The following is a 23,283-nucleotide window of genomic DNA, read 5'->3' as shown; positions in this document are numbered from 1 at the left end:
TGCAGCGTCCATGGAGGAGCGGATCTGGTTGTTGGAAATGGTCTGTCCCTCCTCAACCACTTGTTTTGCCCTATTTTGTAAGTCCTTGGGCAGATGATCAATGAGATGTTGCATCTCGTCCCAGTGGGCTCTGTCATAGCGCGCAAGTAGTGCCTGTGAGTTCGCGATGCGCCACTGGTTTGCAGCTTGTGCTGCGACTCTTTTACCAGCTGCATCGAACTTGCGGCTTTCTTTATCTGGGGGTGGTGCATCTCCAGATGTGTGAGAGTTGGCCCTTTTCCTAGCTGCTCCTACAACGACAGAGTCTGGTGGCAGCTGTGTAGTGATGAAAGCCGGGTCTGTAGGAGGCGCCTTATACTTTTTTTCCACCCTTGGTGTGATTGCCCTACTTTTGACCGGCTCCTTAAAGATGTCTTTTGCGTGCCGGAGCATACCAGGGAGCATAGGCAGGCTTTGGTAGGAGCTGTGGGTGGAGGAGAGTGTGTTAAATAAGAAATCATCCTTGACTTGTTCTGAGTGGAGGCTTACGTTGTGAAATTGTGCTGCTCTAGCCACCACTTGAGAATACGCGGTGCTGTCTTCTGGTGGAGATGGCTTTGTAGGGTATGCCTCCGGACTGTTATCTGACACTGGGGCGTCGTATAGGTCCCATGCGTCCTGATCTTGGTCACCCTGGCTCATGGTGGTGTGAGCTGGGGAGTGTGATGGAGTTTGTGCTGGTGAGACGTTAATCACAGGCGGAGGAGAGGGTGGTGGGGTAACTCTTTTCACCACTTTTGGTTGTGGTGTTTGTTCCGTCTGGAACTCCAACCTTCTCTTTCTCCTAATGGGGGGAAGGGTGCTTATTTTTCCTGTCCCCTGCTGTATGAAGATACGCTTTTGCGTATGGTCCACATCAGTTGCTTGCAGCTCTTCCTCAAACCTATGCTTCTGCATTTGGGAGGTTAGCGAGTGCTCTTCTGTATAAGAGCCTGAAGCTGGGTCGCTTGCAGTTTGTTTCGGCATCGAAACCCTGTCTGCGTGTTTTTTCGGCTCCGAGGTGACTTTTCTTTTTCGGGGCCGAAACCTCTCGGCGTCGATCTGTTTCGGTGCCGCTGTCTCGGCGTCGAGCCGTGTCGGCACCGGCATCTCGGTGTCGAGGCTTGTCTCCAGCACTTTCTCGGTCCCGAGAAGGCTGCGTGCCGGTGTCTCGACCGGAGTCGGACGATCTCGGCACTGTGTGGGCCTTTTTCGGTGCCGACGGGCGGTCACCGAATTTATGGGTGGAGCCATGGCCTGGTGGCAGTGGCGTCCCCTGGGCCTTGTAAATGTTCTTCTGAGTGGATTTCGACGTCTTACTCACGGTTTGTGTATCGTCGAATCCTTCGGAGTCCGAGTCTTGGATCGAGAAGGTACCTTCTTCTTCCTGTTCCTCGAACTCCCGTTGGGCTGTCGGTGCGGACGCCATCTGAAGTCTTCTGGCTCGACGGTCTCGGAGTGTTTTTCGGGACCGGAACGCACGACAGGCCTCGCAGGTGTCTTCGCTGTGCTCAGGTGACAGGCACAGGTTGCAGACCAAGTGTTGGTCTGTGTAAGGGTACTTATTGTGGCATTTGGGGCAGAAACGGAACGGGGTCCGTTCCATCGGCGTTCTTCAGCACGCGGTCGGGCCGACCAGGCCCCGACGGAGGATCGAAAAACTACCCCGAAGGGCACCGGAGCTCTTCGATCTTCGATGCGGTGTGGAATCTAAGTACGCCGATCCCGAACGCAACAATACCGACGAAAATCTTCCGAAATTAGCTAATTTTCCGTTCCGAAACTCGGAGCGACAGGAACACGTCCGAACCCGATGGCGGAAAAAAAACAATCGAAGATGGAGTCGACGCCCATGCGCAATGGAGACAAAAGGAGGAGTCACTCGGTCCCGTGACTCGAAAGACTTCTTCGAAGAAAAACAACTTGTAACACTCCGGCCCAACACCAGATGGCGAGCTATTGCAGAACATGCGTATCTACAGCGACAGATGCCATCGAACATATATATATATGCCACCAGTTGTCTTGCAGTTGCAGCTTGCGTCTTCAAAGCAATGCACATACTTCAACTGACGCTTTTCAACTGTAGCTTTTAGGCAGCAATAAAAAAGTCAAGTAATTATTGTGATTATGTTTCTGCTACAAAAGGGTCAGACTTGTCTAGTGGCAGTTTTAGTGCCATAAAGAAGCGCAGAAGGTTTATATGCCTACTGCAAAGAGCAAATCTGTATTTTATGTAAATAGCTGAGTACATTAGTAAAGTCTGCCATTACCTGCGCTATAATACAAATGAAATGTATGTGCGGGGTGGAGGGCAGCTAAGGAGAGATGAAGGGCACTTTTGCTGGGTGGTAGTGAGGGAATCCGAGGAGGAGGGAGTGGGAGCACCAATAATGATTGTTGGACTGGGCGCAGGAGGTGCTAAAGACTGTGAGGAATGGTATGTGATAAGGTGTTTTTTGAGTCTCTTCAAAGAACGTGCTGATTGAGGGAAGAAGCGCAGGTAAGGTGGCCTCTACTGTTGCACGTATCTCACTCACACCATCGATTTTGTTACTGGCTACGTAGGCTAGTGTTTTAGAGCAACAGTTTAGACAATAGCAGAGATGGCATCTTGATGGATGACTGCTGCCGTCACTCGGGTTATAGAGGACAGCTCTGACATATGATCAGAGACTGAGACATCAGATACTGAGACAGCATCTGAGGGATAGGACAATGGCGCAGACTCTGGGAGTGATTTTTCAGTCGGAAGAGTCCCATTCGATAACTCCTCTTCCAGTTCATTATGAGGAAGGTGAGGAGGACAGTCCTGCTGTCCCTTCGCAAGCAGTCTGTGCAACTGGGTAATAGTGGGTTAGCCCAACCCAGAGAGCAGGTGAATGCGGCGGCAAGCAGAGAGAGAGGGAGTGCTCTCTTGGGAGCTCCCCAATTTAGTTCAGCCCCAAATTCCACCACCCAAATAGTATTGTGGAGACATCAAAATTATCTATCGCAAAACAAACTGCCTTTGTAAGGCAGGCACCTGTGTTTTTGGTCCTGGGTTAGGCAGCCATATAGAGAAACACACTAAACCCAAACACTTCTGGAAACTAGACATTCGGGGGAGTCCACAGAGGTGTGACTTGTGTGGATTTCCCAAAGTTTTCTTACCCAGAATACCCTGCAAAGCTGAAATGTTGAATAAAAACTATTTTTCTTGCATTTCTGTCACACAAACTACAGGAATATGCTGGGATCCACAAAATTCCTACCACCCAGTGATTCCTCACCTGTCCAGATAAAAACACTACCCCACTTGAGTGCCTACACCTAGTGCCTGCGTCAGGAATGGATCACCCCAGGGTCAACAGCTGCCTCATGTAAGGACCAACATTGACCGTTGTGTGATCTATTCCTGTCGCGGGCACCAGGCCTACCCATATAAGTGAGGTACCATTTTTATCGGGAGACTTGGGGGAACGCTGGGTGGAAGGAAATGTGGCTCCTCTCAGATTCCAGAACTTTCGGTCACCGAAATGAGAGGAAAGTGTTTTTTTGGCCAAGTTTTGATGTTTGCAAAGGATTCTGGGTAACAGAACCTGGTCAGAGCCTCACAAGACACCCCATCTTGGATTCCCCTGGGTTTCTAGTTTTCAAAAATGCGCTGGTTTGGTAGCTTTCCCCAGGTGCCGGCTGAGCTAGAGGCCAAAATCCACAGGTAGGCACTGTTTTCTATGAAAAAATGTGATGTGTCCAAATTGTGTTTTGGGGCATATCCTGACGCGGGCGCTAGGCCTACCCACACAAGTGAGGTATCATTTTTATGGGGAGACTTGGGGGAATGCTGGGTGGAAGGAAATTTGTGGCTCCTCTCAGATTCCAGAACTTTGTCACCGAAATGTGAGGAAAACGTGTTTTTTTAGCCACATTTTGAGGTTTGCAAAGGATTCTGGGTAACAGAACCTGGTCAGAGCCCCACAAGTCACCCCATCTTGGATTCCCCTAGGTCTCTAGTTTCTGAGCTAGAAGCCAAAATCTACAGGTAGGCACTTTGCAAAAAAAACAGCTCTGTTTTCTGTCAAAAAATGGGATGTGTCCAAGTTGTGTTTTGGGGCATTTCCTGTCGCGGGCGCTAGGCCTACCCACACAAGTGAGGTATAATTTTTATCGGGAGACTTGGGGGAACATGGAATAGCAAAACAAGTGTTATTGCCCCTTATCTTTCTCTACATTTTTTCCTTCCAAATATAAGAGAGTTTGTAAAAAAGACGTCTATTTGAGAAATGCCCTGCAAATCACATGCTAGTATGGGCACCCCGGAATTCAGACATGTGCAAATAACCACTGCTCCTCAAAACCTTATCTTGAGCCCATTTTGGAAATGCAAAGGTTTTCTTGATCCCTATTTTTCACTCTTCATATTTCAGCAAATGAATTGCTGTATACCCAGTATAGAATGAAAACCAACTGCAGGGTGCAGCTCATTTATTGGCTCTGGGTACCTAGGGTTCTTGATGAACCTACAAGCCCTTTATATCCCCACAACCAGAAGAGTCCAGCAGACATAACGGTATATTGCTTAAAAAAAAATCTGACATCGCAGGGAAAAGTTACAGAGTAAAACAAAGAAAAATGGCTGTTTTCAGATCAATTTCAATTTTTTTTTTATTTCAGCTGTTATTTTTTGTAGGAAAACCTTGTAGGATCTACACAAATGACCCCTTGCTGAATTCAGAATTTTGTCTAGTTTTCAGAAATGTTTAGCTTTCCTGGATCCAGCATTGGTTTCACACTCATTCCTGTCACTAACTGGAAGGAGGCTGAAAGCACCAAAAATAGTAAAAATGGGGTATGTCCCAGTAAAATGCCAAATTTGTGTTGAAAAATGGGGTATTCTGATTCAAGTCTGCCCGTTCCTGAAAGGTGGGAAGATGGTGATTTTAGCATCAGAAACCCTTTGTTGATGCCTGTAGGAAGTTGGCTCTGTATGTGCTATTTCAAAGTAAGGAATAGCATGCACAGAGTCCAAGGGTTCCCCTTAGAGGTAAAATAGTGGTAAAAATAGATAATACTAATGCTCTATTTTGTGGTAGTGTGGTCGAGCAGTAGGCTTATCCAAGGAGTAGTGTTAAGCATTTGTTGTACATACACATAGACAATAAATGAGGTACACACACTCAGAGACAAATCCAGCCAATAGGTTTTTATATAGAAAAATATCTTTTCTTAGTTTATTTTAAGAACCACAGGTTCAAATTCTACATGTAATATCTCATTCGAAAGGTATTGCAGGTAAGTACTTTAGGAACTTCAAATCATCAAAATTGCATGTATACTTTTCAAGTTATTCACAAATAGCTGTTTTAAAAGTGGACACTTAGTGCAATTTTCACAGTTCCTAGGGGAGGTAAGTATTTGTTAGGTTAACCAGGTAAGTAAGACACTTACAGGGCTTAGTTCTTGGTCCAAGGTAGCCCACCGTTGGGGGTTCAGAGCAACCCCAAAGTCACCACACCCGCAGCTCAGGGCCTGTCAGGTGCAGAGTTCAAAGTGGTGCCCAAAACACATAGGCTAGAATGGAGAGAAGGGGGTGCCCCGGTTCCGGTCTGCTTGCAGGTAAGTACCCGCGTCTTCGGAGGGCAGTCCAGGGGGGTTTTGTAGGGCACCGGGGGGGACACAAGCCCACACAGAAATTTCACCCTCAGCAGCGCAGGGGCGGCCGGGTGCAGTGTAGAAACAAGCGTCGGGTTTGTAATGGAAGTCAATGGGAGATCTAGGGGTCTCTTCAGCGCTGCAGGCAGGCAAGGGGGGGATTCCTCGGGGAAACCTCCACTTGGGCAAGGGAGAGGGACTCCTGGGGGTCACTTCTCCAGTGAAAGTCCGGTCCTTCAGGTCCTGGGGGCTGCGGGTGCAGGGTCTCTCCCAGGCGTCGGGACTTTGGATTCAAAGAGTCGCGGTCAGGGGAAGCCTCGGGATTCCCTCTGCAGGCGGCGCTGTGGGGGCTCAGGGGGGACAGGTTTTGGTACTCACAGTATCAGAGTAGTCCTGGGGTCCCTCCTGAGGTGTTGGATCTCCACCAGCCGAGTCGGGGTCGCCGGGTGCAGTGTTGCAAGTCTCACGCTTCTTGCGGGGAGCTTGCAGGGTTCTTTCAAGGCTGCTGGAAACAAAGTTGCAGCCTTTCTTGGAGCAGGTCCGCTGTCCTCAGGAGTTTCTTGTCTTTTCGAAGCAGGGGCAGTCCTCAGAGGATGTCGAGGTCGCTGGTCCCTTTGGAAGGCGTCGCTGGAGCAGGATCTTTGGAAGGCAGGAGACAGGCCGGTGAGTTTCTGGAGCCAAGGCAGTTGTCGTCTTCTGGTCTTCCTCTGCAGGGGTTTTCAGCTAGGCAGTCCTTCTTCTTGTAGTTGCAGGAATCTAATTTTCTAGGGTTCAGGGTAGCCCTTAAATACTAAATTTAAGGGCGTGTTTAGGTCTGGGGGGTTAGTAGCCAATGGCTACTAGCCCTGAGGGTGGGTACACCCTCTTTGTGCCTCCTCCCAAGGGGAGGGGGTCACAATCCTAACCCTATTGGGGGAATCCTCCATCTGCAAGATGGAGGATTTCTAAAAGTTAGAGTCACTTCAGCTCAGGACACCTTAGGGGCTGTCCTGACTGGCCAGTGACTCCTCCTTGTTGCTTTCTTTGTTCCCTCCAGCCTTGCCGCCAAAAGTGGGGGCCGTGGCCGGAGGGGGCGGGCAACTCCACTAAGCTGGAGTGCCCTGCTGGGCTGTGACAAAGGGGTGAGCCTTTGAGGCTCACCGCCAGGTGTTACAGCTCCTGCCTGGGGGAGGTGTTAGCATCTCCACCCAGGCAGGCTTTGTTACTGGCCTCAGAGTGACAAAGGCACTCTCCCCATGGGGCCAGCAACATGTCTCTGGTGTGGCAGGCTGCTGGAACTAGTCAGCCTACACAGACAGTCGGTTAAGTTTCAGGGGGCACCTCTAAGGTGCCCTCTGGGGTGTGTTTTGCAATAAAATGTACACTGGCATCAGTGTGCATTTATTGTGCTGAGAAGTTTGATACCAAACTTCCCAGTTTTCAGTGTAGCCATTATGGTGCTGTGGAGTTTGTGTAAAACAGACTCCCAGACCATATACTCTTATGGCTACCCTGCACTTACAATGTCTAAGGTTTTGTTTAGACACTGTAGGGGCACAGTGCTCATGCACGGGTACCCTCACCTATGGTATAGTGCACCCTGCCTTAGGGCTGTAAGGCCTGCTAGAGGGGTGTCTTACCTATACTGCATAGGCAGTGAGAGGCTGGCATGGCACCCTGAGGGGAGTGCCATGTCGACTTACTCATTTTGTTCTCACTAGCACACACAGGCTTGTAAGCAGTGTGTCTGTGCTGAGTGAGGGGTCTCTAGGGTGGCATAAGACATGCTGCAGCCCTTAGAGACCTTCCTTGGCATCAGGGCCCTTGGTACTAGAAGTACCAGTTACAAGGGACTTATCTGAATGCCAGGGTGTGCCAATTGTGGATACAATGGTACATTTTAGGTGAAGGAACACTGGTGCTGGGGCCTGGTTAGCAGGGTCCCAGCACTCTTCTCAGTCAAGTCAGCATCAGTATCAGGCAAAAAGTGGGGGGTAACTGCAACAGGGAGCCATTTCTTTACAATGCCATTTTCAGGGAAAAAACCACAAGCCTTCTTCAGCAGCCCTTTTTCCCATTTTTGTTTTGGAAAAAACGAAATTTTCACTGTATTTTGGCTAATTTCTTGGTCTCCTCCAGGGGAAACCACAAACTCTGGGTACCATTAGAATCCCTAGGATGCTGGAAAAAAAGGACGCAAATTTGGCGTGGATAGCTTATGTGGACAAAAAGTTATGAAGGCCTGAGCGCGAACTACCCCAAATAGCCAAAAAAGGGCTCAGCATTGGGGGGAGGGGGAGGGGGGGGGGGGGGAGGGTGGGAGGGGGACAGCAACTGAGGGGTTAAAGGATTGCCTGGCCACCTTTCCTCTGTTAACACTTCTAATAATCAGTTCATTTAACAGATTTCACTTCCAACATCAGGATATAACACCAAGTACTGGCAACACTGTATGCTCCACTGATGTCAAATTAAAATAATTTGCCTGCTATAAAATGAAGTCAGAGTTCCATCAGACAGGATAAACGTTTACCCAAAAAATCCACACTGAAACCAAATCTTAGAAAGGAAAATTAAAATGAATAAGAGAAACAGAACACAAATCTCTCAACTTGTGAAGTATTTCATGTCTAGGTCACACTTTTTTGAAACACGCTTGTTTGTTGAAATTAAATCTAATCTCAATTTTAAATAACAAATAACATTAATCACAAGGTGACTGCCAGAATTCAACTAAAGTTCCCATCTCTCACACATTCTGGAACAGTGAAACATACAATAATTTTTCAAAAGGATAAGCAAATTGAGCTGAATTCCCACCTTCCTAAAGGCAGCCATTAACGGAGTTATTTTTCTATTGTCCGCTGCATCCACATCAGCTCCTGCTTGCACCAGTAACTGGACGACGTCCAGGTGTCCACCATTGGCTGCTAGCCAAAGAGGGGTATTTCCTTTTTTATTGCGCACATCAATATGGGCGCCCCTAAAATGCAAAGATTTTAGAGAACAGTTAACTGGACATAAAAATTGAATTAAAATTCTTTGATCACATGATGCATAAAGACATTGCAGGAACTAAAATTACACTAGTTTATTTAGACAGATCCTTGGCTCAAAAAATGAATGCCTTCTTACTAATGAAGACAACAATACTTCTATTAAAGGAAAATGTAACTTCCTACTTAAAGTCAAAAGGAATAACACTAGTCTACTTAACAGCACAGAAAATATATAGCTATTAAGGTTACCTTAGGGCTCACTGCTTTGGTCTGTCCTTGGCTTGCGCACAGTCAGGTCCTAGAACTAGGTGTTGCATGCCCCTTGGGGGTAAAATGTCACAGTCTGAAGACAATGTATCCACTGACAGGTATAATCTTTAAGGTACGTCTTTCCACAGAGCTGGATCAAGCTCAGTGGTGCCACCAGGACAATAAACCTTGGCGTACTGGCAGACACATGGGACGGGCTAAATCCCACCAGCATGGGTTTTATAACCTCCGACACAGATACCTATCAATGCAGGGAATCAGAGGGCAGTCAACAGACGCACTTAAGCGAAGGTGGTGCACAAGGTCTCCCTTCAAAAGAAGGTGTGACTGAGAACACAGACAAACAGATATCGAAGACATCTCCATGGTGCATTGTGTCAGAAGAGATATCAAATTGAATTACATGGGGCCCTGGAAAGAAAGGTCAGTGTATTTTACATTCCTGGAGTGCTGAATGTTTGCTGGATCGTGTGGTCCCAACGGGCTATCTAGGTCAAATATTAATGACCCAGCACACAGTCAGGCCAGGAATCAGGCTTAAAGACTTTACAGAAATATCAAATAAAGTAGTATGTCTGCCCATCTACAAATCCTTTTCAATAGCACTAATGGAAAGACTATGCAAAAGCAGATTGCATACAAGGGTACTGACAGAGAGACCCTTCCAGTATGAAGTGACAGTGCAGACGTTTGCATCCTCCTCAAATCCTGTCGCTATTCGCAGATGTGTAAGGAATACAGCCTCACAGTCAGATTACTTCCAACTGACCTTAGGAGTAGTTATAAGAACTGGCTCAGGCTCAGACTCAGCCTGACATCCGTATCTGTTTCCAAAAGAACTGGTCACAACACAAATAAAAGAGACTATTATGTTTCAGGATGGTAACAGCAAACGCAAACTGGACCAAGCAAATGGTCCGGATCCCTTTTCCACCATAGTTAACAAAATGTTTTTTTACCTGTATGAGTAGTTTCAAAGTTGAAGAATTTATTGGATTCACATGCTTTGCATTATTCCCCAATCTAGGAGCTAAGTCTGGAATTCTCCAATGCCCTAGTAGGCCTTCCCTTTCTTGTTTTTTTCCCTGTTATTGTTGGTCGTGAACTGTTCCACCATTTGGTGGGAAATTCAGCCTCTCCTGACATCATACACCCTCTGCGGAAGCTTCCACATGTGGTTGACATCTACAGATTCTTTTTTTTCTCTTACTCTTCCATCTTCTAGGGAGGTGGGTAGGTCGCGTGTGAATCCAGAAACTTCTTCAACCTGCAAAACTACTCCAACAGGTATGAAACTATTTTTTTTTGCAGCATGAATCTTTTCTGGATTTACATGCTGCGTACTGATTTTGTAGCTGTTGGCTTCAAGATGAGCTTGAGTCTGTAAATAGATGTTATAACTACTTTTGCCCCACTTGGGCTTCTTGTTCATGTGAATGTCTATACAATAATGTTTCATGAACATGTGCACTGAAGACAATGTAGCTGCCAAGCAAATATTATGCAATGGTATATTTGTTAAAAGGCCATAGTTGCTCCTTTTTTGCGAGTAGAGAGTACCTTTGGTTTAGCTTGTTGTACACCCGCAATTGTGAAACATTTGGATCGTTTCTGTAATACATCTCCAGGTTGTACCTTTTGTCACTGGTTTTCACCTGTTTTTGTCTGCAATTGACACAAATAGTTGCTTTTCCTTTCTGATTAGATTTGTTTTCTACATATAGTACACAATCGCTCTTCTTGCATCTAAGTGTGTGTAATCTTGAAGCCACTTGGTTCTTGGAAAAAAAAGTTGTATTTGAATTGATTGACTGACTGATGTGGAAACGTTAGATTACCTTGGGTAGCAATTGTGGATCTGTCCTCATAACTATTCTCTCCCTGTGTGCAGTATGGCTCTTGAATTGTGGGTGCCTGTAATTCAATTTCTGTTGGAAGGCTTGCCATTGCAATAAGCAAATCCATCTTCTAAGTGTTTACTTTAAGAGAGGCCTTGTGTAAAGGTTCCAAAGGTTTCCTCATTAGCTGTGTTAGTACTAGATTACAGTTCCATGTAGAGACTGGTACCTTTCTAGGTGGTGCTACCCGTTTCACTCCATCCAGAAATCTCTATTAGAGGTGTTTTGAATCAACCCCTACTTATTTGACCTCTTGTATAGTTCACTATACTGCTTGGCGTACCTTTAGTGAAGCATACATTAGTTTGCATTCTAGTAAGTGTGGGAGGTATTTTGGAACTGTTGTGTCCTTAGTATTGCCCTCTATTAGGCCTGGTTTTTGGTGCCACTTTAAGTACCTATCCAATTTAGCTACGTAGCACTTTCTTCCTGTAGGCCGTCTTGCTTCTCTGAGAATTGCCATTGTGGTTTCTGGTAGACCTAGATGGCCAAACCAAGTTTTAAGGAGCCATGATGCTAAACTCAAAGTTTCTGGTTCTGGAAGTAGAACTCGCCCCCCATTGCATAGACAGGAGGTTTTACTGCCTCTGTAATCTCTGTATGCTGTTCTGCGCTAATTCTATCAGGTCTGAGATTCATGTTTGTCTCGCCCATTGAAGGGCAATGAGTATTAATGTCACCTTGGACTGTTCACATTTGTTGATTACCTTGTATAACAGAGGTATCAGCCAAAAGAGTAAGTAAATGTCCCTGACCAGTCTAGCTACTGAGCATTCCCTAGAAAGCAGTGGTGTGGGTGACAGGACGCAAAGAACTGGCATTTTGCATTCTTTGGGCTTGCAAATATCTATTTCTGGTGTTCCCCATTGCCTGAATATCTGCTGGCGTACTGTTGCATTGAGTTCCCACTCGTGGGAGGATGATGGTTGCCTGCTTAGCTGGTCTGCTTCAACATTGTCTTTCCCTGAAAGAGGTACTGCTGTTATGTTTGTCTCTGAAAGACTCGCCTACAGATTTCCTGAGCTAGTCTTGATAGAACAAAGTATTGTGTTCCTCCCTGCTTGTTGACATATAACATCAAAGTTGAATTGTCTGTTTGAATTAATTGAGTTTTTAGCCACAGCTCTTTCTGAAAGGCTTTTAAGTCTAGCAACATTGTCTTTAGCTCCAGTACATTGATATTTTGTACAGATTCCTGTTCCTCTGATATTCCTCTGATCTTGAGTCTGTCCGTATGTGCTCCCCAACCCGTATGCAAGGGATCCGTAGTAATGGTTACTGTGGAGTTAGGTGTATAAATCTGTTAAATATGACTTGCTCCACCACATCATTTTCTCCTGTACTCTCTGCATGACAATCATTAGATTTTCCCGACTCCCTATGGCTTGTGAACATTGGTTTGAATCCATTGCTGAATAGGTTTCATATGCAACAGTGGAGGAGAGGCCTGCAGGTGGCAATCTTTCACAGTATTTTCAGCCACAGCCCTCAACTCTCATACTGCAACTTCTGGAAGAGGCGAGTTTCGTAAAGAACAAGTTACTTACCTTGGGTAAAGCCCTACCACTTGGCAGGGACTATATCTAGCTGCAGATTCCTTATCTTACAATTATCCTCAGGCATCAGACTGGATCCAAAAGATTTTTCGTGAGCAGTACCCTTGCACCTCATGAGGTGGTGTCATGACCACTGGTGTGGAAAACTGGAGTCCTGAAAGGCTAAAAGCCCTGTTCCTAGAAATCCATTTGCAGAACAGAGACGATTGCTGGGTGGATGGAGGTAAGAAATCTGCAGCTAGTTATAGTCTTTACCAGTTAAGGTGTTATCGAAGGTAGATATTTTGTTCAGCTGATAGAGGAGACTTCTTGTAGGAAAGTGCCCTCTTTTGGCATGGTTACCCCCATTTTCTGCCTGTTCTCAGTGTGTTTGACTGTGTCCACTGGGATCTTGCTAACCAGAACCCCTGTGGCTATACTCTCTCCCTTCTTACTTGCAACGGTACCTTTTTCTTCCCACAATTGGTGGGAACAAAGGATTTCCTTTGGGCGTTGGAGGTAACACCCCCTCACTTTGGAAAAACGGGTGACTGGCTTGGGAGGGGTAGCCTCCCCAAGTCACTGGTATGCTTTGAAGGACACATTTGGAGCCTTCCATTCATAAACCAGTCCACACCGGTTCTGGGACCCCCAGCCAGTGCTCTGGCACGAAACTGGACAATGGAAGGGGGAGTGACCACTTCCCTGTCCATCCCCACCCCAGGGGTCGTGCTCAGAGCTCCCCCAGAGGGTCCCTGGGTTCTGCCATCTTGTTTCCAAGGTTGGCAGGGAAATCTGGGAGCATCTGAGTGACCAGGCCAGGCAGGTGATGTCGGAGCCCCCTCCTGATAGGTACTTACCTGGCTAGGTGACCAATTCCCCTTTCAGGGCTATTTAGAGTCTCTCTCTCTCTTGGGTGAGTCCTTAGATTCAGCTTGCAAGATTCCAGCAGGATTCCTCTAAAACCTCCACTTCGACTTCTGGCCACTAGAACTGCGACTGGACTCTCCAGGAACAGACAGCAGTGTAATCCACGAAAAAGACTTCTGCAACTTTGTTTCCACGGCCTCTGACAGCTTTGCAACATTTCCCCGGCTGTGCATTCTCGGAGGACAGCAACTCTTCAGCCTGCACAAGAAGAAGGAATCTCTCTTGGAGTGAATGATTCACTCCCCTGCATCCGCAGGCACCTGCTGCAAAAACCAGCAGCTGCGCGAATTTCCTCTCATCCTGAGCTGCGTGGATCCTACATTACGGGTGGTGGTCCGGAGTAGTCCTTTTGGCCCTCTCTACCAGCTGTCCGACTTTGGTGGAGGTAAGCCTTTGCCTTCCGACGCAGGACAGTAACCCCCCCTGCACTGTCTCTTGCAGCTGCCAAGGCTTGTTTGCATATCCTCCAAGGAATCTTCAGGTGATGTGTAGCTCCAGTCCCCAGCACTCCATCCTGCAACGCTCATCCCTCTGCATGGTTCTCCTGCGGCATGGGATCCCTTTCTGTAGTGCTGTGTGGGATCCTGCAACTTCTGTGTCCCTGTCCTATGGGACTCCTGTGGGTGCTGCCTCTGCTCCTGTAGACTTTTTGTGACACTGAGGGTCCCCTCTGACTCACCCCCTCCTGCAATGAGTCCTCCTGGGCCTTGCTGGCCCCACCACTTGTCTTGGGCCCTCCTTTGACCTCTGCACCTGACCGGCCCTGTGTTGCTGTTGCTGTGGCTTTGGGGTTGCCTTGAACCCAAAATGGTGGGCTGCGTATGCCCAGGACACTGACCGTGTAAGTGCTTTACTTACTTGAGAAACCTAACCAAACTTACGCCCTCCCTCCCCCCAGAACTGTTGATTTTTGCAGTGTCCATTTTTAAAATAGCTATTTCCCATTTTAACAAAAACTGTGTATACTACTGTGTTAAATCAAAGTTCTATACTTGCCTGTGTGAAGTACCTGGCATTTTACGTACTTACCTTAAATCTTGGGGTTCTAAAATAAAGAAAATATATTTTTCAATATAAAAACCTATTAGCCTGGAGTAAAGTCTGAGAGTGTATTCCTCATTTATTGCCTTTGTGAGTAAAACAAATGCTTAACACTACCCTCTGATAAGCCTACTGCTCGACCACACTACCACAAAATAGAGCGTTAGCATTAACTAATTTTGCCACTATCAACCTCTAAGGGGAACCCTTGGACTGTGCACTATCTCACACTTTGAGATAGTACATACAGAGCCAACTTCCTACAGCCAGCCTCTGGTCCAAAAAGCTGTTGTTTATTAAATGGCATATTAAGGACCGTCTGCTGTATCTCTGGTTTGAAACCAGAGGACCTCAACCATGCATGTCGCCTAATAGTAATGCTGGTATTAATTCCTCTAGCTGCAGTGTCAGCTGCATGTAGAGCAGACCTAATTTGATTATTTGTGATGACCTGACCTTCCTCTACAATTTGCTGCTCTCTTTTTTGGTGTTCTTTGGGGAGAGATTGCAAGAATTCTTGCATCTCATCCCAATGTGCCCTGCCATATCTTGCTAACAGGGCCTGGGAACTGGCAATACTCCATTGGTTGGCTGCTTGTGTTGCCACCCTTTTCCCCATCGCATCAAATTTACAACTTTTCTTGTCGGGGGATGTTTGGGGGTGTTCTGGGGGGTGGGTCGCTGTATGGAAACTTGGGGTGGCACCGAGGACAGAATCGGAATGGAATCCGATCCATTAGCCTATGATGCAGTGTAAGGAAATGGCTCCCTGATGCAGTTACCCCCCACTTTTTGCCTGGTACTGATGCTGACTTGACCGAGAAGTGTGCTGGGACCCTGCTAACCAGGCCCCAGCACCAGTGTTCTTTCGCCTAAAATGTACCATTGTCTCCACAATTGGCACACCCCTGGCACACAGATATGTCCCCTGTAAAAGGTACCAGTGGTACCAAGGGCCCTGTGACCAGGGAAGGTCCCTAAGGCCTGCAGCATATGTTGTGCCACCCTAAGGGACCCCTGACCTAACACATGCACACTGCCATTGCAGACTGTGTGTGTTGGTGGGGAGAAAAAGGCAAAGTCGACATGGCATCCCCCTCCGGATGCCATGCACACAAAATACTGCCTGTGGCATAGGTAAGTCACCCCTCTAGCAGGCCTTACAGCCCCAAGGCAGGGCACACTATACCACAGGTGAGGGCATAGCTGCATGAGCAATATGCCCCTATAGCGTCTAAGTCTATTCTTAGACATTGTAAGTACAGTTGTGGCCATATTAAGTATATGGTCTGGTAGTTTGTCAAAAACTAACTCCACAGCTCCATAATGGCTACACTGAATACTGGGAAGTTTGGTATCAAACTTCTCAGAATAATAAACCCACACTGATGCCAGTGTTGGATTTATTAAAAAATGCACACAGAGGGCATCTTAGAGGTGCCCCCTGTATTTAAAACCAATTGTTCAGTGGCCGGAGGGGCGGGCATCTCCACTAGCTGGGATGCCCTGTGGCGCTGTAACAAAAGGGGTGAGCTTTTGAGCCTCACCGCCAGGTGTTACAGTTCCAGCAGGGGGAGGTGAGATGCACCTCCACCCAGTACAGGCTTTGTTCCTGGCCACAGAGTGACAAAGGCACTCTCCCCATGTGGCCAGCAACATGTCTGTTGTGTGGCAGTTTGGCAGAAACTAGTCAGCCTACACTGGAAGTCGGGTATGTTTTCAGGGGGCATCTCACTGGCATTAGTGTGCATTTATTGTGCTGAGAAGTTTGATACCAAACTTCCCAGTTTTCAGTGTAGCCATTATGGTGCTGTGGAGTTCGTGTTTGACAAACTCCCAGACCATATACTCTTATGGCTACCCTGCACTTACAATATCCAAGGTTTTTCTTAGATACTGTAGGGGCATAGTGCTCATGCACATATGCCCTCACCTGTGGTATAGTGCACCCTGCCTTAGGGCTTTAAGGCCTGCTAGAGGGGTGATTTACCTATGCCACAGGCAATGTGGAGTTGGCATGGCACTCTGAGGGGAGTGCCATGTCGACTTAGTCATTTTCTCCCCACCAGCACACTCAAGCTGGCAAGCAGTGTGTATGTGCTGAGTGAGGAGTCCCTAAGGTGGCATAAGACATGCTGCAGCCCTTAGAGACCTTCCCTGGCATCAGGGCCCTGGTACCAGGGGTACCAGTTACAAGGGACTTACCTAGGTGACAGGGTTGTGTCAATTGTGGAGACAAAGGTGCAGTTTAGGGAAAGAACACTGGTGCTGGGGCCTGGTTAGCAGGGTCCCAGCCATTTTCAATTCATAACTTAGCATCGGCAAAGACAAAAAGTCAGGGGGTAACCATGCCATGGAGGCATTTCCTTACACCACCGCTTTTGGGAGGAATACTGCTTTGTAGTCTATGCACAGCATGTGTATCTGCAGCTACACATGCCATTGAACGGAAAATGTCACTTACCAAGTGTACATCTGTCCATTGCATGTTCCGCTGCAGATTCACATGCGCCCTCCCACCTCCCCAGGAGCCTGTAGCCGTTTAAGTTGCAATTAGAAATTGTATATATGTAAATAAACATTCCTTTAGAGCAAACTATGTACATACATATCTATTCCATTGCATGGACGCTCTGAAGCGGCCCTGTTCAACAACCTGCAACTTTCTTGCAACAAAGAAACAACTTTAAAGACTTCCTGTTTCCTGCCGGAAGCGTGAGACTTTCCACTCTGCACCAGACGCCCCTGGCTCGACCTACAGAAAACCAACACCTTAGGGAGGACTCCCAGGCGACTGCGAGCCCGTGAGTAACCAGAGACGACCCCCCTGAGCCTCCACAGCGACGCCTGCAGAGAGAATCCAGAGGCTCCCCCTGACCGCGACTGCCTGTAACAAGGGACCCGACGTCTGGAACTAACACTGCACCCGCAGCCCCCAGGACCTGAAGGAACCGAACTCCAGTGCAGGAGTGGCCCCCAGGCGACCCTCTGCCTAGCCCCGGTGGTGGCTAACCCAAGGAGCCCCCCCTGTGCCTGCCTGCATCGTTGAAGTGACCACCGGGTCCCTCCATTGTTTCCTACCTAAAACCAGATGCCTGTTTGCACACTGCACCCGGCCGCCCCTGTGCAGCTGAGGGTGTACTTTCTGTGCCTGCTTGTGCCACCCCCCCCCAGTGCCCGACAAAACCCCCCTGGTCTGCCCCCCGAAGACGCAGGTACGTAACTGCTGGCAGACTGGAACCGGGGCACCCCTGTTCTCCATTGAAGCCTATGTGTTTTGGGCACCTCTTTGACATCTGCACCTGACCGGCCCTGAGCTGCTGGTGTGGTAACTTTGGGGTTGCCTTGAACCGCCAACGGTGGGCTACCTTGGTCCCAAATGTGAGACTTGTAAGTGTTTTACTTACCTGCAAACTTAACCTTTACTTACCTCCCCCAGGAACTGTTGATTTTTGCACTAAGTGCCCACTTTGAAAATAGCTTATTGCCATTTTTACAAAGACTGTATATGATATTGCTTTTATTCAAAGTTCCTAAAGTATCTGAGTGAAGTACCTTACATTTAAAGTATTACTTGTAAATCTTGAACCCGTGGTTCTTAAAATAAACTAAGTAAATATATTTTTCTATATAAAAACCTATTGGCCTGAAATTTGTCTTTGAATGTGTGTACCTCATTTATTGCCCGTGTGTACAACAAATGCTTAACACTACCCTCTGATAAGCCTACTGCTCGACCACACTACCATAAAATAGAGCATTAGAATTATCTATTTTTGCCACTATCTTACCTCTAAGGGGAACCCTTGGACTCTGTGCACACTATTTCTTACTTTGAAATAGTATATACAAAGCCAACTTCCTACAATACCCTAATACTATTTCAAGTATTGGAAGCATGATTCCAAGCTCTCTGGGGGCTCCATAGAGGACCCTCGGAATTGCTACCACCAGTGTTACAGGGTTTCTCAGGCAGCCCAGCTGCTGCCACCCCTCAGACAGGTTTCTGCCCTCCTGCTGCTTGAACTGATCAAGCACAGGAAGGCAGAACAAAGGATTTCCTTTGGGAGAGGGAGGCAACACCACTTGTTTGCTTTGAAGGGCACATTTGGTGCCCTCGGTGCATAAACCAGTCTACACCAGTTCAGGGACACCTCCCAGTCCCTGCTCTGGCGCAAAACTGGACAATGGAACGGGGAGTGACCACTCCCCTGTCCATCACCACCCCAAGGGTGGTGCCAGAGCTCCTCCAGATGGTTCCTGGGATCTGCCATCTTGATTCTAAGGTTGGCAGGGAACTCTGGGAGTATCTGAGTGGCCAGGCCAGGCAGGTGACGTCAGAGCCCCCTTCTGATGGGTGCTTACCTGGTTAGGTGATCAATCCCCCTTTCAGAGCTATTTACGGTCTCTCTCTTGGGTGGGTCCTCAGATTAAGCTTGCAAGATTCCAGCAGGACTCCTCTGCAACCTTTACTTCGACTTCTGACCACTGGAACCCCAACTGGACCCTCAAAGAACCTACAAGCTGCAGATCCATGAGGAAGACTCTTCTGCAACATTGTATCCAGAGTGCCTGCCAGCTTTGCAACAGTTTTCTCGCCGTTCATCCTCAGAAGACTGCAACTCTTCGTCCTGCACAAGGAGTCACTTCCCTGCAACCGCAGGCACCTAAAACAAGCGACAACCGGCTGTGTGGATCCCCTCTCCTGCTGAGCTGCGTGGATCCTACATCACGGGTGGTGGTCCGGAATAGTCCTCTTGGTCCTCTATGCCAGCTGTCCAACTTTGGTGGAAGTCTTTGCCTTCCCACACAGGACAAGACCCCGTGTACTGCATCTCTTGCAGCTGCCAAGGCTTGTTTGAGTCTCCTCCAAGGGATCTTTAGGCGACATGCAGCTCCTGTCCCCAGCACTCCTTCCTGCAGAAACCAGCCTCCTGCATGGTTCTCCTGCGGTGTAGGATTCACTTTTGTAGTGCTTCTGTGTCCCCATCCTGTGGTACTCCTGTAGGTGCTGCCTCTGCTCCTGTGAACTTTCTGCAACACTGAGGGTCCCCTGTGACTCCCACTCCTGGGTTGAGTACTCCTGGGCCTTGCTGGTCCCCGGCAGCACCTCTTTTCCACCAAGCACGAGTTTGCCTTTGCAAAGGCTTATTGGTGGAAATCCTGTACCGACACCCGTCTGCAATCTTCCTTCCGGCGTGGGACATCTTCTGCATCCATCTGGAACTCTTCATTGGCTCCTGGGCTGCAGTGCTGACCTGTTCTTCAGAACAGACCAACTCCTGCATCCACAGCTGGGTGAGTAGTACCTCCTACTCCTCCTGGACTCCACTGTGACTCTTGGACTTGGGCACCTTTCTCCACAGGTGGTCTTTCTTCAGGAATCCACCGCTGGTTTTCTTGCAGTCTTCTCTGGGTGTCTTCTTTTGCTTCTTTTCCTCCTTTTGGGTGTTTTGGGTAAACTCCAGTGTTTTACTCCTGGTTAGGTGGGGGTGGCGGGGAGGTGGGGTGGGGTTGGGGTACTGGGTTACTCACCTTTGTGGTTTTCTAATACCCCAGCTCCCCTCTACACATCTTCCTTACCTAGGTGGGGGTACCTTGTTCGAATTCCATTTTTTTTTTTTTAGAATATGGTTTGTGCTCCCCCTAGGGTCACTATTGGTTATTACTGTTTGCACTGTTTTCTAATCTTTTCTACGCCTATTTCTGATTGCTAGTGTATATATTAAGTATATTACTTACCTCCTAAGGGTGGGTCACCTGGTCAGTGATTTGTGACAATCTGTGTCAAAAATAAAGTACCTTTATTTTGTACAACTGAGTGTTTTCTTTCATGTGTGTAAGTGCTGTGTGACTACAGTGGCATTGCATGAGCTTTGCATGTCTCCTAAATAAGCCTCTGGCTGCTCATCCACAGCTACCTCTAGAAAGCCTGGCTTCGAGACACTGACTACACTTCACTAAGAGGGGATACCTGGTATGAGGTGTAAGTACTTTGGGTACCCACAGTGTGAATACTGTTATCACTGTCAGAGATTGAGATGTCTGGTAAAGGCAAGACTGGTTTAGCACTTCTTTTACCTTGGTTGAGGGTAGGCCACTGGCAAAGTTGTGTTCAGGTCTGAACCCAGGAAGGTTCTGTGTCAAGTGATAGACTATTTTCCCCAATTTAGTGAAAACCTCAGGGTGTGTAAGAGTTACCATCCTTTCCAGGTCACATTGGCATTGTTTGAATGTGCTCTCCTCCACCAGCCAGTCGTCTATGTAAGAGTTGGCAAGTATTGTCTGTCTTCTGAGATGTGCTGCTACTACTGCTAGTGTCTTGATGAAGATCAGGCTGTAGATTTTATGCCAGAGGGCAGCACTTTGAACCGGTAATGTACCCCCATTCAAAACAAACCTGAAATCTTCTGTGAGCAGGGTGTATGGTGTGTCAGTCTAACTATTGCTTTAAGCGGAAAAAAAAAAAAACTATAAATATAAAATGCATTGACAGGGTATTAAATTGGGTGTCCAAGATCTGCCATTGCCAGTCACCACTTTCTAGTAGTGGTATAATCTCTTGTAAGATTGTAATTTGTAAATCTTTCTTTTTTTTTTTTTTTAAACCTGTTTGCAAACATTCAATCTAGACTATGTTGAGTAGTCCGGTCTTGATTTAGGACTACAAATTACACACTGGTGTTTCTATCGTTGAGAGGAACAATGTTAATGGAATCCTTATGAATACATTCTCATAATAAATTCTGTTAGTACCATTTGCAATTGTACTTTCTAGTGTATCTGGTGTGTTTATATTTTAGAAGGAGGTTTCAGTACCAAGTCAATACAATAGTCATATCTTATTAGGTTTAACTCCCACTTGTCTGTGGTAAATCACTTCAAATTGCTTAATACGCTCTTTATCTTCCACTCGCTACAGGTGTGGTGATGAGGCTTGGGTGCGGTAAATGAGGGAGCTCTTGGTTTTCCTCTTGCTCGAAAAAGGTCTTGGGCTGCTCTTGATGCTGCCATTGGGTGGGATGCAATAACTGGCTCCCTGCAGTTCGGCCTTTGGGCCTGATATACTGCAGCCTGGCCTCTCCAATCACTTGAGACTCCCTTTCCAAAGAAACGTCCGTAAATATGTAGAGCCCTCATGGCCTTGGCAGTCTTATTTGCCTTCGTCATTGCCTAAAGAGTTTGGTCTACACATGCATAATTGGTGCTTTTCTGTGAAAGGTATATCCACAATATTCACCAGTACCTCTAGTAAAAAAAACAGAGATGCACACCTAAGCAGGACTGTAGGAAGTTGGCTCTGTATGTGCTATTTCAAAGTAAGGAATAGCATGCACAGAGTCCAAGGGTTCCCCTTAGAGGTAAGATAGTGGCAAAAAGAGATAATACTAATGCTCTATTTTGTGGTAGTGTGGTCGAGCAGTAGGCTTATCCAAGGAGTAGTGTTAAGCATTTGTTGTACATACACATAGACAATAAATGAGGTACACACACTCAGAGACAAATCCAGCCAATAGGTTTTTGTATAGAAAAATATATTTTCTTAGTTTATTTTTAAGAACCACAGGTTCAAATTCTACATGTAATATCTCATTCGAAAGGTATTGCAGGTAAGTACTTTAGGAACTTCAAATCAACAAAATTGCATGTATACTTTTCAAGTTATTCACAAATAGCTGTTTTAAAAGTGGACACTTAGTGCAATTTTCACAGTTCCTAGGGGAGGTAAGTATTTGTTAGGTTAACCAGGTAAGTAAGACACTTACAGGGCTTAGTTCTTGGTCCAAGGTAGCCCACCGTTGGGAGTTCAGAGCAACCCCAAAGTCACCACACCAGCAGCTCAGGGCCGGTCAGGTGCAGAGTTCAAAGTGGTGCCCAAAACACATAGGCTAGAATGGAGAGAAGGGGGTGCCCCGGTTCCGGTCTGCTTGCAGGTAAGTACCCGCGTCTTCGGAGGGCAGACCAGGGGGGTTTTGTAGGGCACCGGGGGGGACACAGGTCCACACAGAAATTTCACCCTCAGCGGCGCGGGGGCGGCCGGGTGCAGTGTAGAAACAAGCGTCGGGTTCGCAATGTTAGTCTATGAGAGATCTCGGGATCTCTTCAGCGCTGCAGGCAGGCAAGGGGGGGATTCCTCGGGGAAACCTCCACTTGGGCAAGGGAGAGGGACTCCTGGGGGTCACTTCTCCAGTGAAAGTCCGGTCCTTCAGGTCCTGGGGGCTGCGGGTGCAGGGTCTCTCCCAGGCGTCGGGATTTTAGGTTCAAAGAGTCGCGGTCAGGGGAAGCCTCGGGATTCCCTCTGCAGGCGGCGCTGTGGGGGCTCAGGGGGGACAGGTTTTGGTACTCACAGTATCAGAGTAGTCCTGGGGTCCCGCCTGAGGTGTCGGATCTCCACCAGCCGAGTCGGGGTCGCCGGGTGCAGTGTTGCAAGTCTCACGCTTCTTGCGGGGAGCTTGCAGGGTTCTTTAAAGCTGCTGGAAACAGAGTCGCAGCCTTTCTTGGAGCAGGTCCGCTGTCCTCTGGAGTTTCTTGTCTTTTCGAAGCAGGGGCAGTCCTCAGAGGATGTCGAGGTCGCTGGTCCCTTTGGAAGGCGTCGCTGGAGCAGGATCTTTGGAAGGCAGGAGACAGGCCGGTGAGTTTCTGGAGCCAAGGCAGTTGTCGTCTTCTGGTCTTCCGCTGCAGGGGTTTTCAGCTGGGCAGTCCTTCTTCTTGTAGTTGCAGGAATCTAATTTTCTAGGGTTCAGGGTAGCCCTTAAATACTAAATTTAAGGGCGTGTTTAGGTCTGGGGGGTTAGTAGCCAATGGCTACTAGCCCTGAGGGTGGGTACACCCTCTTTGTGCCTCCTCCCCAAGGGGAGGGGGTCACAATCCTAACCCTATTGGGGGAATCCTCCATCTGCAAGATGGAGGATTTCTAAAAGTCAGAGTCACCTCAGCTCAGGACACCTTAGGGGCTGTCCTGACTGGCCAGTGACTCCT

The 23,283-nt window shown here is 47.6% G+C and overlaps 1 protein-coding gene across 6 annotated transcripts in view; it reads right to left on the bottom strand.

Annotated features, from left to right (window-relative positions):
* Positions 1 to 23,283, bottom strand: part of LOC138291300 (ankyrin repeat domain-containing protein 17-like) — a 1,121,799-nt gene that overhangs the window by 392,164 nt on the left and 706,352 nt on the right. For all 6 annotated transcript variants that reach the window (XM_069230308.1, XM_069230310.1, XM_069230309.1 and 3 more), the window contains exon 22: positions 8,452 to 8,614. In XM_069230308.1, the coding sequence (XP_069086409.1) occupies positions 8,452 to 8,614 (163 nt within the window). The remainder of the gene's footprint in view (positions 1 to 8,451; positions 8,615 to 23,283) is intronic.

Source organism: Pleurodeles waltl, chromosome 1_1 (assembly GCF_031143425.1).
Source record: "Pleurodeles waltl isolate 20211129_DDA chromosome 1_1, aPleWal1.hap1.20221129, whole genome shotgun sequence".
Taxonomy (NCBI): domain Eukaryota; kingdom Metazoa; phylum Chordata; class Amphibia; order Caudata; family Salamandridae; genus Pleurodeles; species Pleurodeles waltl.
The sequence above is the reverse complement of the archived record's forward strand: the minus strand, read 5'-3'. Positions and strand labels throughout refer to the sequence as shown.